At 43.3% G+C, this 16,393-nt stretch overlaps 1 protein-coding gene across 2 annotated transcripts in view; it reads right to left on the reverse strand.

Moving 5' to 3' along the window:
- The window catches only part of MSRB3 (methionine sulfoxide reductase B3), an 83,371-nt gene that overhangs the window by 6,358 nt on the left and 60,620 nt on the right, over window positions 1-16,393 (reverse strand). For both annotated transcript variants that reach the window (XM_084511454.1, XM_084511453.1), the window contains one exon: window positions 788-885. In XM_084511454.1, coding sequence (XP_084367580.1) covers window positions 788-885 — 98 coding nt within the window. The remainder of the gene's footprint in view (window positions 1-787; window positions 886-16,393) is intronic.

A 16,393-nucleotide genomic window follows, 5' to 3' on the forward strand; every position in this document is an offset into this window, starting at 1 on the left:
TGGCAAGTAAGATGCATAGCATCAGTGCCAAAATCAGTTATCCCACCACTGTCTGGGAAGAGAAGAGCAGATTCTCACGGCCCAGCTGAAGCTACTGCTTCTCTCAGAGGAATGTGAGCATGTGGAGCTAGAGGGCTGCAAGCCGCTGGGTACATCTGCCGAATGCCAGAGCAGCAGCTTCTCCCTCTGCCAGGTAATGACCACGCCATACCCTTTGTGGAGAGGAAGGCAGCACAAAGTGTGGGAGCAAGTAGAATGAGACAGATAACGGAAAATTTGGGCGTGATTTGAATGACTACTGACTTCATTAGTACGGCAGACAGGATTGTTTGAGGCAGCTGTGAAGACTGAGCTGGGAATGAGCGCTGGGAATGAGTTAGCACCGCTGCGTGGTAATGCACAGTGATGGAATCGGCACACAGGCAGGCGCTCTGCTGCTTCCAGCTCCCATCTCAGCTGCTCACATGTGCAGCCGGTCAGCCAGGCGCAGGAGTTCCTTTGAAGGGACCCTCTTCAGGAAGACAATTTCTGTAGACTCAGCGCTGAGCCCGGCCATTTACATCTGCTCTGTTAAATCTCACCCGAGACAAGGACGCGCATTCCAACGAGCCCTTTGTGCCTTTGGCTCGTTCCACCCAGCTGTTATACCTAGGACCCATTGTGCTCTCTTACAATGATTGCTATTTAATGGAACTGAAAGGTTTGCAAATCTGAGGGAAGTACAGCGCTCTGTAATGATTTTTGCAGCCTTTGCCATCAGAACAGTCTTTGTGTGCTATAAACTAACCTGACTGCAGGATATTTCAATCCGATGCATCCCATAGGAGAAATCATCAGTGAGAGTAATTGCATCGGGGCTGATCACATCATAGAAGGAAGGCCAACCTGGAAAAGAGGAACAAGATAAGTAAGAAAAGAGGGTGTCTTTGTGGCAGATGGCACTGTAAAAAGCAGAGACAGAAACACACTTTGAAAAATGTTTATTTCGCTCCAGAGCTCCAGAGTCAGAAATAACTGAAATGGACATTTTGGATCATAAATCATGTAGGTATGTTGGAACATTTTCCCCCAAATACAAAGTCTTTTACTGAGCTGCCAGCAGCTGCCCATCTTCCATCTCAACAGAGACTCCTGCACACCTCTGCCACCTCTCAGCCAGCAATGGCCACCTATCACCTTCTGCTCTTCAACTCTTCCTTGCCACGTATCCCCCTCACCACAACACCAGCACAAAGCAGCTACCCCAGTAGATACCCATTACACAGCTGGAACTTTTCAGCCACCCCTCAAAAAAACTCTCATCATAGGCTCTGTTTCCTGAAGCTGGGTTCCCACATGAGAACCTGATAGGCCTTCAGGTCGTGTCAACATCTACCAGTGCCCATCCAAAATCCCACCAGATATCTGTCCCTCTCGGCCAGTCTCCTGCCAAATATTGCAACATGCACAGATAACTCTTGCTCTCTGTGTATTACACACATGCCCACGCAGAGAGAACTTCCTTGTTTGTTCCCCTAATATCTGCTAAGCATTTGCTACAGATGATTTCATAAAATGACTTGCAATAAGCTATAACAAACACAGCAGCAGCTGTGAATCACTGCATGCAGATGAGTAAAGGATGTACACAGCTTTCCATAAGTAACAGGAGTAAAAGTTCCTATTCAGTAAAAGGAGGTGTGGAAGCCATCAAGTTTTCTGAATGCGGGTAAGGAAAGTGTGTAAACTGGAATAAAAAATAGCATATGTCTTCATTTGTATCGTAAGCCATTAAATGGCAAAGAACACTTATTAGGATGCAAGCATAGCAGACATAAACGTTTAAGAGGTGCTCAGAAGTGCATTTTTCTCCATTTTGGAAACCTCTGCACACAAATAGCAGCATTCCTAAGCCTGCAACCTGAAGGCATGGCAGGTCCCAAGTCCTATGCTTCCAAGGAACCTGCTGGCATCACAAATGTTTCCCCCTCCAAAACTCACTGCAGAAGCAGAGTCATTTCCTTCCCCCAAAATACTGCAAATGTAAGAGACAGCAGATGGATTGAAGTGGAAGAGGTCTGAATGGGGAAAATATCCCACAAGACAGGAACTCAAAACAGTGCAGAAATGACAACCAAAAAAAACAATATTATAAGTTCTTCCCCTCGTGCAAAATATCGCTGCCAAACAAATACCTTCACAAACAGAAAAGGAATAAACATATGACAAGTTTTGCAGAAGAGGTTATCCCGTTGACAGAAAAATTGATGTCTCCTAATTGGTGGCACATCTCCAACATCATTCATCATCTCAGCTGGGCCTCGGTCTAATGAAAATCGAGGCCTTACAAAGAGCTGGTCGGACATTTTTGATGAAGCACTTTAGTTATTGCAATTTAAATATCTTGCTAACCAGGCATATCTACTTCTCAGTTTGTGTGACGGCAGAGGATTTCCAAAGAGGGACCTGCTTGGAGCAACCAGCTATCTCACCGTGTGAAAGCGTTTGGAGGAGGAACACTGCAGTGCTGCAGCAATTCTTGGAGGCAACCCTCCTTCCTTCATAATAGCAATAAGGGGGAAGCTTCAAAGGCTGCTGCACAGAGATTGAAGCAATCTGTGTCTTGCTGAGAAAATTATCTTGTGAGAAGGGTTTGGAGGAGATGTGTTTATGTCAGCTTTGACATTAAAGAAAGACCATCTATCCTCCTTTCTCCAGACTTTTCCTTTTGGTCTTCCCATTCAACACAGAAAAAAAAAATAATTATTTGCTTTGGACGCATTCCATGCGCTTTTAAAAAGTGAAGTCATCTGAAACCTATATAAACAGTCAAGCTCCTCCTAAAGTAGCCTTTGTACCCAACCGGAGTGACTTCAGCTTCCTTCTACACATGCACATGTTTCAGAGGCTCCTCCATTGCCACATGTTCCCCAAGACAGCGGCTAGGAAACAGCCTGTGTCTCCACAGGGCAAACTTCTAGCTCTCAGCTATGCCATCTCCTCTGGAGTACCATCACGGACCAGGCCCCAGCATTGCTGTGCCCAAACAACAACTCCATGAGGGTTGAGTGAAACCCGATCAAACATGAAACAGAGAAGCTCCTGAAGGGCACTGTGAAGGACACCACCAGTCAGCCCTGAGGGGGCGACAAGTGAACTGCTCCTTGTGCTGATGAGCCAGAATCATCAGGAAAACCAATCCCCCTCTGCTGTCTCATTTCCCCTCTTCAGAGCTAAAGTGGAAAACCCATTTGATAGTTTGCTAAGCCTTCTCTGGCCCTTTTCTCTGCTTTAAGAGCTGCCAGGAACAAGCTGTAGAAGCAGCCTGCTTGCCTGCACATTAGGCAACTCCCAGTGATGTTGGAAAACCAACTAGACCCCTGTGGGTTCTTCATACAATCTTTCTTTCTTCCTAAGTGGTGGATGACCCAGCAGTGTCCCCACTTTACAAGCCCCTGGCTACTTTTCTCGCCTCTCACTGCTGCTGCTCAGCCACTCCTTTCCTTCTGAGCGCCTGTTCCTTCTTGCCCTAAGGCTGCAAAATGGCTGATCCATTCTGCATTTTAGATTGCTGTTGGCTGTGCTCTAATGCTTTGGCCTGCCTTTGAAGCTATCTGGCAGGGCATATTTCCATGGTGAACTAGGACCGGGAGGAAGAAGACCATTTAGGAGCTCTTTGCTCCTACTGGAAGGAAGAGTGACCCCTGGTGCTGTACAGACTGAGCTCTGGAGAAGGCCCTTAAAAATGCTAGTGCTTAGACCCAATCCTCCACAGGTTGGAGCAATACAAAATAAGAGCCTGTTGTGTTTGTGCTCACTCTAGTGACCCTTTATATGGGAATCAGACCACTATGTCCTAAGGGCCAATATCTGCTTTGTTAATAAGACAGACATGCAGGTGAAGAGTTATTCAGATCAAAAGCAGGTATCCTGTCTTAGATCTAAAACAAAGGAATGACATTTTCTTTTGTCAAGCACCAAAGTGAAAGCCATGGTGGAAACTGAACATCACTGACAGATCTCTTCCACTCCATCCTGCAGGAATAACAGAAGGGATCTCGTGCTGTGGGGCATTATACATACCACGTGCATCTCCTTCTGCAACCGAAATGCTGAAAGTGGGGCAGTGCCTGAGTAAGAAAGATACAGCAAGTGGTATGCCTTCCATCCAGCCCCTTTTGTGCACTCCTGGTAGAGAAATGAAGCCCCAGCAGGAGAAGGTCATCTCACCCATGTTAACACAGGAAATTCTAAAGCACCTTTATCCTATGGGCTACTCCAGGACTGTTTCCTGGGACAATGCTGACCTCATGCAAAGAAGAAAGATGTTTTGTTCCTGTAAACATTTGGAACAGTCCAGCTGTTGAATGATTGATCAATTTTAGAAGTATCTCAATCATCCTTCCAATTTCACACACATTTTGTTGTACTTAGACCTCCAACTTCCTAATAAATGGATGCAAGCAGTTAGACATCTAACTGTTAAAATATGAGCCTATAATTATTTGCAGAAGCAAAACGGCAGGCTGCTTTTGAAAATCAGCCCTGCTAGGCCATTTTTCCCCCTCTTGTGAACTAATATTCCTTTTGACATTTTTTTTTTTTGAACAGCACAATTGCAATCCCCAAACATCTAATGCTCTGACATTATTCCCATTTCATACACCTGCTGACTGGAGACCTCCAGAGTCTTTTAATAACTGTGATGTCCGTAGTTATGTTTTTCATTTTGGAACCCAAAGAGACTAAGTTCAACCTGCATTTTATCATTCTTTGCCGTAATTATTCCAAGCATTTACTTCAGTGAGTTATTTACAGATGGAGAAGTAGGGGGAGATGGAAGATGTTAGAACTACCAAATGACACCAGATGGAAAAGAGGACCTTGACCTGAAAAATACCTTGTTTCTCTGATGTGCTGTATTTTTAGAATTCTGATTCCCTTTTAACCTAATGTGGATTAATGAAAACCCAAAGGCTTTTTAAGGTAGAGGTTCATCATTTATCTTCACTGAGAAAGCTATGTCTGTGTAAAAACATGAAGCATATAGGATTAAAAAAGGTAATAAAGCTTCTGCTTTGAAACTGCTGTAAAGCTGAAGGGCCTTCACTTTCTTCTTTCTCACAGGTTTATTGAAACCGAATCTGAAAGACACAGGCATCCACAGCTGTAACTTCTCACATACAAGTTTAATGTGGAAGTCCGAAGTGACATATTCCTGTTATGTACAATGCCTGTGCAAATGCAGGGCAGTTTTTGCCTAACCTGTTGGGTTATTTTTCGTAATATCTCCACAATGATGAATGCATAACAAATATTCTTACTTACAAATATTTTACCATCAGGTAGCACTACTTTCAGTGGAGGTCCAACTGTAGCTAGAAACAGAGTCGGGCATGGAAACATTCATGTTCACCAGCAAATGGCTGGACATGAGATATGTAATTCACTGGAAAGAAAACAACTGGTCCTTTCCAGCACCATCTAGGCTTAAGACAGATGACATGGTACTGGTTTTCAGCAGAACATGTGGAGCACTGCAGTGGTAGCTAGGTAGGAAAGCAGCCAAAGACAAAAAGCAGCTTAATTTTGGAAACAAAAATAAGGATATGGGGCCTCTCTAACCCACCGTCTCTAATAGAAAAGTGGGGCTACCACAACAGGTAAACAGAACACTGTGCAAAGGGAATTTTATAAAACAGTTGAATTCCTAGCAACAGCTTTTATCAGATAATCATAATCTGTTTGTTTTGTGTGTCTGTGTTTCTTTATGTTTCTCACTTGGGAAAGAAAAAAGTGGAAACCATAAATAAAGGTGGTGTTTGTTTTCATCCACGACAGCACTCCGAGCATCAAAACAACATTCTGTGAAACAGCATATGCAATCCAGATTTATTTCTTCGTTAGTGGGAGAAGGTTATATTTGTTTAAAGTGATTGTTAAGAGAGATCTGACACTTACCATTGAGAATTTCCTTTGACATCTGATTTTTTCAGAACGAGAGTGACCCTGAAGTCTCTTGAGCAATGAAAGCATGGGGCCTGTTCACTTCAGCAATTAATAACTGTATCACGATACAGCTATTGCCATAACTGCTTCCTTAGTCCTTTCACTGTGCTTTACAGTACTGCTAAATACAAACTGGCTGTTTTAGAGACTTCCTCTAAAACACTTTTGACATCTCCAGCATCTGGGCTGCTGTTAAAATCAACAGGTAGGCAGGAGCTGGGATCTTCCTCAAGTCTTCTTACAAAGATTGAGTTACTAATGGTTTCTTTCTTGGTTCAGGTTCAACAAAACTACTGAACCTAACTCACTTCCTCCCAAAGGATGGTTTTCTCCCCTCATCTGAACAGTGTCTCTTGTTACTTTAAATCACGGCTAATGTTTTTAAAAATATATCTTACACATAAGTCAGTTGTAGATCTTCAGCATCAAAGGAACCAAACAGAATCATGTGAAGCGGTGTAACCTTAAGCTATAATTTTAAAATGCCAGTAAGAAATGTCTCAAATACTTTTCAGAATTTACTGTTGACCTAGTAACCTCAGTCCAAAACATTCAACTTCCAATAAATGTTTTTATTTTCCTTGCAAAACCAGTATTGGTAAAACAAATGTATGTATTGAGGAGTATCTTGCAATCTGTATACTTATGAGTTATCTTCAGAATTCACTGAAATAACAGAAGTTTTCATGCAGGATGAGTAAACTATAATAATAGTGGAGATGGCAAAACTTCCAGTGGAAGTGATTTGACAAAAATCTGAATACTAATGCAGTATATTCACAAAGAAAGGGGAAAAAAAGCCCCAGTAAATGCAGCCCTGTAATAACCAGCATCCGGCACTGAAACAAGCAGCAGTTGCAGATGAAGTACATATTTGAAAAATTTGTCATGGGGTGTTTCTAGTGATGAACATCCACAATTTGTTTTAGACCTGTCGAAATATTTTCCTATCACATTATTATGCACGTCTGGGAAACAAAGTTTGTAAAGAACAGCCAGGACTCAGTTATATATTAAAACTACAACTACAGAGATGGAATTCTGACAGAAAATTGCTTTTAACTCAAAAAAACAAACAAACAAAAAAAAAAAAGCAGCTTGTGTTTTCTTTTTGGAGTTCTATTCCTTCTGCTGAGCAACATGCCCATGTCAGTGAGTGCTATAGCAGACAAACGCCCTTCTCATTACAGCTGGACAAACAGACTCTCACTGCAGTTGTAAAGTTCCGAAACAAGGGGAAGTGTTACTGCACTGATTAAAAACAAACAAACAAACAAAAAAGACAAAGGCCCCCTTTTTTCTGCTTACTTTAGATATTGAATGAGATGTCTTGGTAAGGGAACTTGGTCACAAATAACTAAGGAAGGACAGCATATTCTTGGCCATAAAGGAAATCTTTTGTCAGGATTTGGGCCGAGATGGGGGCAGCTAGCAGATGGCAAGGTCTGCTCAAGACGCACAAAGCTGAGTAACAACCACGGGGTGGAAGTGCAGCCACAAACCGCTGCATCTCCTGCAAGGGAATTTAGTCATGGGACAAAAAAAGTGGGGTAGGGCTCCTTCTGATGCCACCATGATGCAGTGGAGAACAAAACCCTCCTCTTTGTCCAATATTACAACTTATCAACGTAGTCCTTAAAACAGATGTATTTCCAGGACAGGGGTTTTGTCCCAGTGCAGGAACATCTCCTCATGAGCTGCAGGCACACCAAACGCCGCGAGGAACCTGACCACAAAGCCTTCCTTCACCTCAGGAGCACAGGAGCTGCTCCCTGCAGAGACTCCTCAGCTACAAGTGCCACCTTGCACCCAGTACCCAGGGTACTTTTACCATGCCCTCTGCCTAGGGCTTGGTCTGTTCAACACACACTTGAATGCTGCACGGTCTTGTGCGAAAGGATGCAACAGCAACAAGCAGCAGAGAAAATCCCAAAAGAAGGAAAAAGGAATGATTTGTGGGGTTAGATTGTTTGGAGTTAGTGTTGGTTTGGAGGGAGTTTTAAATCTTTTTAACAACCTCTTCTGCAAACAAAAGGAGGTAGGCAATAATGTTGACTAGAAAATAAAGACTTTTCTTCACAGAAAAGCCTGACAAAAACAATATACATGTGCATGCACACCCCCACACACCCTTTTTCTTTTAAGTTCTCTGTGGAAGACTTCAGCTGTACTTTGAAAACTTCTGAAAACCGAAACTATTGAAATGGAAAAGTTCATATTTCAGATTATAATGTTCACCTTCTGTTTTGCTTTCTGTTATGGTTTCTAAAGCAAAGCATGCCCTTTCTGGTAAACCCTGTATTTTCTTTCAAAAAAGATTTCAAAGGAAAACATTTCACAGCCATTCTATGTGGCCGGTGACACAGTCTGAGGAAAGAAACAGCCTGGCAAACCGCTTTAAAAAAGATGTCATGAGGAGCTGCTCTCTTTAACACTCTGCTGTGGGAAACCCAGTGTTCCTGCACTGAGGAACCACCTGAGGACTGACCAGCACTCTCACGCTGCTCCAGCTCCGCACAGGTCTCTCCATGCTATTCCTTACGTGACTGCATCCTTGATCTTCTTCTTTTTTCTTCCAGATTAACCTTCTACGATGTTTTTGGCTCAAATAAAGAAATGAAGTAAAACAAATGCGCTGCACACAAACCGCTCAAGATATGGAAGTCATTTCCAACCTAAGCTAAGAGCACTTGTAATTAGGTACAGCACAAACCATCACAGTGGAAGTCAATTATACTCACTACATGTTTTTACAAACAAATAATATCAGTTTATAAACATCCAGCTCACTTCAGGGTCTTGTTTTCTCTTACACTATTCTAAGTAAAGATATACCTAAAAAGGAACAATTGGCTTGGAAAAGAAATCTGGTGCAACAAGCAAAAGAAGAAATAGGAGAAGATTTAGAGAGAATCAGCAAAAAGGAAATGGGCCAGTGTGCAGGAGGAGATTGGGGAGAGGCAAGAAGCGAGGAGTGGGAAGGCAGTCTTTGAGTAGATGCATTCAAATATCTCAAGGAAAACACTCAGGAGAATTTCTCCTGGGCATCGCCATTTTGTAGCTAGCCTCCCACAGCAGTAGGCTAGCTGTCCTGTAATATACATCGTCAGCCATTGGACACTTTTGGGATGCTCTCTTCTGTAATAATGAGAGGCACTCCAAATTTCTGCCTCCTTGGGCTCATCTTTCTCTCTCCCACAACTCAGGTGGAGCAGAAGCACCAGCTCAGACCCACCCACAGCTCACACATAGACCAGCACAGGGTACCCATGCTTGGGGTGCCCAGTACAGCTCCAGGTTATATGGGGCCAGATCTTATGGCATGTGTTAGGACCACTGGCCTCACACAGCACGTCTGATAACACAGCTCAGCTGTCAGACATATCTGATGCTTGGACCCTTTAAACAGCACAAGTGGCTATCTCCCAGGTGAAAACACTGGAGCTAAGAGTTATCGTCTATAGGCTATTGAGCCTCTGCTGATCCAAATCTGTTCCACAGTCTCCCTGTTACCATTTGTCAGGCTTAAAAATGACACAGGCTTGGCCATAAGCATTTGTTCCTTTCAGGTCAAATGGTATGCTTGCAATTAAGTTTTGCCCAGAAAAACCTTGCATGAGAGAAATCTCAAAGTATCCGTGTTAAATCAGCATCAGCTGATTTGTGGTGTCAGTGGCTGCCTTATTTCACTACACACATTTGTGCCCCGTGTGCCGACTCAACAAGCTCTTGATATGAGGGAAATAAGGAGCTGCTGTTCCTAGAGGGCACACAAAAAAATAACCTCAGCCACACCTGGATTAGCTCTAAGGAAGACCAGCCTCATGTGTCCAAAAGTAAAGAGGACAAGAGCTTTGTTTCAGCTGCAATGAGATATACGCTGTTATCCCGGAAAGGGAGAGAGGAAGGAGCGGAAAGGAAACGCGCACAGCCCATCATTTTATTTTTTTTTGAGGAAAAAGATGATGTGCAACAGCCGGCGAAGACGTCCCTGCCGCTCCCCCTATTTCCATCTGTCTCAGCAAGGCTTGTGCCAAAGGTCAGACAGGACCACGCAAAAATATCCCACCAACTCCGGACCCCGGGCGCGGAGCAGAGGAACTGCTCTTGGCATCTCCTACGCAGAGGGTCTCGGGCCGGGACAAGGGGCCTCGGGCCGGGAAGAGGCCTCGACCCGCTGGGAAGGCTCCGGGGAGGCTGGATGGAGGCTGGATGGAGGCTGGAGGGAGCCCGTCGGGGCCCGTCGGGGTCCGCCTGGCGGTGAGACGGGGCCCGCGGCGGCAGGGGCCGGCTCATTGCCGTGTTCTTGTCTCCACCTGCTGATGCTCCCTGTAAGCAGAGCGCCGAAACTCGGCCCGCAGGCACGGCAGCCTGGTTGGAAACCTGCCCGGCAGCTCAGCTTACAGGCACTCGCCACAGCTTGGGAGAGGAGTGGGGAGGGAAAGACTGCAAAAATAGAACAATAGAACTTGACCTTTTCCTTTTTTTTTTTTTTTTTTTTTTTTTTTTTTTTTTTCTTTCTGCTTTTTAAACCAAACTTTCAGGAACAGTGTCATTTGCCATCTGGCGCCCCTCCTTGTTACTCGTATTTGGGTACGCTCCTATACAGCGTATAGCTGATGACTGCATGACGCTGGGTTTGTCCCTTTCCTGTTCTTCAAATCTTTATAATCTTACACAGAGTCATTAACTGCTTATTTGGGATCTCAGAGTGAAGAATACAGCAACGTGTCAGCCATAACAGATTTTTCCCCCTGAAGCACAGGCCCTGCATTTACTAAGAAATGCCAGAATAATTATTTGGAGGTACTGACTGTTCAAAATTTGGGGCCAGGCCCCTCACCACCTTGTTGCACAATGACTGTCCTGTTACGAGTCTCTGCCAACCAGCAGACGAACGATGGGTCTGCACTGCTCACCAGGCACCTGGACCTCTGTGGTCTGCATTATACCAAGAATTACCATGGCAGGAGAGGCTCCAACAGGAGCAAGAGCTCCTTTTTTTCCATTTCCAGTCCTGTGCTGCTATACCCACAGCCCAAAGTGGCAAGGATTCCTTGCATCTTTCACCTTGCCAAATAAATCTGAACTCACAGTCAAACCTCATGTGGGTTCCCACCTCAGCCCCTCTTGTTTGAAGTGCCACCGAGCTCTGATAACAAACGGCAGCTAAACACCATCATTTTACTCACAGAGGGAAACAAACACGGACGAAGCTCTTGTGTAAGCAGGCTAGTGTGCGCTCCAATCACTCTATAAATTTCTGGAACTCACTTGTCAAAAAGCATCATCTTCAACTCACTGAACCTTTCAAAAAAAGAACACACCAGGGCTCTGGAATTCCAGCCTAACCTGGCTTTCACCCTCTTTAGAAAGGACTAAAAAAAGAGAGGGAAGGGATATACAAAGGCATTTCTCATCAACTGCTAAATGGTCCAATATACTCGTAACCTTAGCTCTCTGCTTTATAGCAAGTGAGTGATGAAAACCTGATGGGACAGGCTTGCAAGCTACACTCTAACACTGAGCCACTGGGGTGCATTTTCAGAATTGGACAAAAATATCCTTAAGTGGACACCTGGAAAGGGCATGGGCAGCAAGGGGAAATACTGTCAGGAGAGGAAGAGTTTAAAAAGGCTAAGAAAATCTCTGATTAAAATTTTATGAGGTAAAGTGCTGGCATGGATCAGTTTTCTTGAAAAGCAGGAATCAGTCTCTGAGCTGGCTCCTCAGACACTATTTGGAGACCTCAAAAGCAGAGTCGTTTAGAAAGCAACTTCTTCAAGGAGTCCAACTAAAACTACAAAGACATAAAATTCCAGTCAGACACAGGAAATTCTTAGGGGAATACAAGAATTTTATGAGTCAGAAGATAAAAATCCCTCTGAATACCTAACAAAACTAATCTAATGAAGTAGTCACCGGGAAGGCAGTTTGATGAATCTGCATGTCGTGACGGACAAATTTAAACAAACAGGAAATTGAACAACCTGAATCTGTTTTCGTTTTCACTCCCTGTGCCCTGCTCCTTTTTTTCTTTAAAGGTGCAAAGCAAGCTGACAGCTGCAGAAGCTGCCGAGTGGGTCTGAGGGGACTATTTCGTTTTAGATGAAGTCTCCATTTAAAATAAACAAATTGCCTGTCTTCCTTTTGCAAAGCTGGGAAGTCATTTATTTCTAATTCATTATTTGCACTATTTTAGACCCTACCGGCCCCAGTGCAATCAAGCCCACTAATCATTGCAAAGGAATACAGGGAAAAAAGAAGCCCTTGATGTTAAGGTTATAACCCAAAATGCAGCTTCTTCCATGGCAAGCAGAAATGAGGCTAAATGCTTCCAAGCAGGTATTTCACCCATGCTGGTGGCTAGAGGGTTCAGTCCTAAATGATACCGCTAGATCAGGTCTGGTTTTGTATCAGGGCACATACTTAGCTGTTTACATGGAAAAATTCTCACTAGTTTCCAGAAAGATCCTCACATCCACGAGGGCCTTGCCTTTAGGTGCAGATAATTTCAGGACCAGCTGTGTAAAGTAATATTAAACCGAACGCTACCTCCTCTCCGTCAGGGAACCAGGCAGAGTCTAGACTCAAAACCAAAGTTTTACCTATGCATTTTCTGGCATCCTGGAAGCTGTCTTTAAGCAGAGAACATCTTTTTCAATTTATAACCTTTCTATTACAAATACACTCATTTTGGAAATAAATATTAGCAATTTGCACTTTGCACTGAGCATATCAGAATTCTTAAAACCATGCTGATTGTTACTATTCTCACAATGTTGCTTCTAAATCAAAATTATTGTTGCATTAAAGCCCTTCTGTTACTTCAGATTTACATCAGCTTGAAGGAAGTAAACCTACAGAGAAGCCAGAAATTTTTGTTTATTTCAATGTTTTTTGTTTGTTTGTTTGTTTTTGAGTGTCTTAATTCCAGAATAGAAAAAAAAAAAAAAAAGTCTTTAAACAAGTTTTCCTCCAAAACTCATCTTGAGTTAATTAAAATGTTTCATTATACAAACTAATTCATTATACTGGAACTGAAATACCTTAATTTTGATTTTTTTCCTTCATTTTATATTTCATACTAACAATTTCAGACACAATATTGTGCAAAAAATAATTTTCAGGTGAAAAATGAAATCTTCTTTCCAACAAGACAAACCACTGGTCTGTCAGCTTTCATGGCCTAATGTGCTGCAGTAGACAGTATGTTAGACACAGGCTGAACTGCCTGCAAACTACTTTTACATAAATTTAGGACACTGCTTAGTTTCCTATCTGAACTGCCTGTCTAGATCCTCCTATTTGGGGTTGATTCTGGACTCCACTTAAAATACTAATTGTTTATATTAAACAGACAAGAGAATGTGTGATGTATTTTAACTGTCAAAAGTGTTGTGAACAGCAGCAGCTGGAAGAAGAATGTTTAATTCCCTCTGCTACCCTCAAGCCTTTTACAAGCCTGTATCAGCAGCTACATCTTCCTCTTGCAGGCAAGAAAAACAGGGTATAAAGGGGTAGCAAAGGGGTAGTGCAGCAAATCTGCCTCTACAGAAAAAACAAGAGGGGTATACAAAAGCACTGCCATTATTAGGTGGAAACAGAGCATCACTAAAACTCCACCAGCATTGATGCTGATGTGAAAGCTGCGCACATTTGTGCAGAGCACAGCTCACACTTGATGGCTCCTCTCTTGTGCTGGTTTGCTCACGCTTAGCTTATGCCAGAGATGTAATACAGGCAGTGATGGGAGATATCACTTGAACCACTCGCTGTATGGCACCCCTAAAAAAGGAATCTTGATACTATCGGTTATGGCAATACTCTTAAATCTTCTGGACACGGGGTCAGCAGCATGTGTGGGGCCATCAGTAAGGAGAGGTTTCCTCCCCTTGACACTTCATTCCCACAGGGCATCTCAGACCCATGCTCAGGACGCCTTCCCCAGGATTATGATTGTTGCATAAGCTTGTGCTAGGGCCAGTGGGGCCCAAAACAAAGCAGAAGTGCTGTTACTGACAGGATATTAATAAAAGCTTTGCTAAGTAACAGGATCAAGTTATTTTCAATATTTATAAAGACGTCAATTTTTCAAAAGCAGAAAAAAATCCAACTACAATGATGCTATTTTGCATATTTCTAGAGGAAATCGGAGTATAGCAGCACATAGACACATGATAATATCCAGGAGCAGGAGGGCCTGACACATAAAATAAAGAGATGTACAGGCTTGTGCAAACTGCTGCAGTGCAGGTTTTCCTGCTATGTGGTTTGGTGTCTTTTTTTTTTTAATGCCACATTTACAGAATGGATTTGGCATGCTCAGGGAAGGAACACCTCTTTTGTTCATCCCATCAGTCTTCTACTTGTCCAACTGTGTATAAGTAGAAAAAAATAGCCCTAACAAGGTGTAAAATAACACTCTGCATTCAGAGACAGCACGGTACGTCATTTCGCTTGAATATTCACTTCAAAAGTAAACTCGTCTGAAACGTGGCATAAATAGTGCTGAACAAGTTTGCAGGTTATTCTGAGCTTACTGAAGCAAAGCTGCTTCACAGCTCATAGATACAATTGCTTATTTGGTTGCTTACCACCAAGACTTTTGCTGAGAGAGCCCTCGGATGGAGAGAGCGGGGAAGCAAAGGCCTGGCTGGAAGAGGGATGGGTAACACACAGAGCTTAGCCAGCAGAAACACAGCCCATGCCAGCTGATGGTGAGCAAGACTAGCTAAGCTGAAAAGTAGCAGCAGGTCAGGATTTTGATTCGATTTTAATTCAATTTAACGTTTTTCACACCCTGTGTGTCCAACTTTTCGTTTTCCACCTTTACACTTTCTCCTTTTTGTTAGTTTTTCCTTATACTACAGGAAATTTTTCTCTTCCTTTTCACTCAAAAAGGTAGCAAGGTGGGTTTCTGGGCTTTCTCTTGGAGCCATCTTTGCTTGGGAGCGTGAAGTCACAGGACTATAGCATTGATTAGATTAGATTTTGGATGGAGCTGTTTAGAGATTTAGTTCAGGTTTGAAAAGCATTTGTGATCCAATCTAAAAGCAAAGTGTTTCAGAGACTTTTGCCACAGAAAGCAAAACAAAAAACTTGACAAAGGGCTCAGTAGAAAATTTTCCATTAAAAGATTTTTAAATAAAAGAAACGTGAAATGATTACTCTCTGAAAGCAAATGTTTTCATGGGAATGTCTCGATTTGACCGAGAGCACATTCAGCCCACAGCAGCCAGTGACCTGATGGCTGTGAGTCCCAGGAGATGCAGCTCAGGGACATGCAGGATTCTGCTCTGATCAGCTTCTGCTGTTTTGTATGCAAAGTGGAGAAGCTTTAGCAAGAAAGACTTGGAGAAAGGTTTAAGACAGCCAAAACAATCCAAGGGCTTCCTGTCCTTCTCCTGCCCCCACCTGCAGATGCATCAGTCCCACTGCTGCCTGACCACTCACTGGCCACTGGCTCTTTGCTTATATATATATATATATATTTTTTTTTTTTTCTGGGCTAGCGGGCTGAATCAGTTAACTGAGAGACCAAACAACCACTGGAGGCAATGCAAGGTAAAAGTGTACAGGGCAAGGAGAGGAAGGGAAACAGAAATGCAGTGCCTGTGTCAGCAAGGTGTTGAATTGACTCAGCAGCCTCATTAAACTTTGCCTTAGGGGTGATGCTAAAGCACTACAGTGCCAAGCTCAGTGCTCTGCTCTGCCCAAGTTTCAGGACTCACACATGAACCAAGATGTTTCTCCTACCAGTGAGAGCTCTAGCTATGACACCGCCTTGCCACTTTTGAAAGCTTTCTCTTCACCTGAGAAGTAAGCTCCCAGAGATTGTGAGAGGGGAATGGTCTAGAAATTACCCCAATGTAGCTATAAAATCACCTGGTGCCACTTTTGGCCCCTCAGGCTGCTCTTTGGTGACCTCGACTGTGAGGCAGGGACTTGGCCATATGCTCTGTGAATGATGTGACCCCCCCAGACTGGTTTGCTTCTCAGCCTGTGGCATATGACAAGGCACACTCCCACTGTCTAAGCTTTCTTTGCCTTTCAGGTTTACATGCAGGAAGGAGAACAGTCATAGGTCTGCATGCTGACTGCGTGCTGACTTACTGTGTTGTCCCTGACTGACAGAAACACTGCAACCTGAATAAGGCAAACCTCCGTGTTCAGCACCAAAGGTCTCCTCTACTGCAGCATTACAAAAGGCAAAGTATGCAAATCCAGAATTTATTTATTTATTATCTGGGATAATTCTTTCTTCAGAGAGCTGGGAGCAGAGAAAGCACTTTCCACAAAAGGGACTTAACTGCTTAAAAAAAAAAAAAAAAAAAAAAAAAAAAGTATTGCTCAAGAAAAGCTACAGTATGCCAGTTCCCAACCTTGTCTTGATACACAAAAT

This window comes from Aythya ferina (genome assembly GCF_964211825.1).
Source record: "Aythya ferina genome assembly, chromosome: 1".
In the NCBI taxonomy this organism is placed as follows: Eukaryota; Metazoa; Chordata; class Aves; order Anseriformes; family Anatidae; genus Aythya; species Aythya ferina.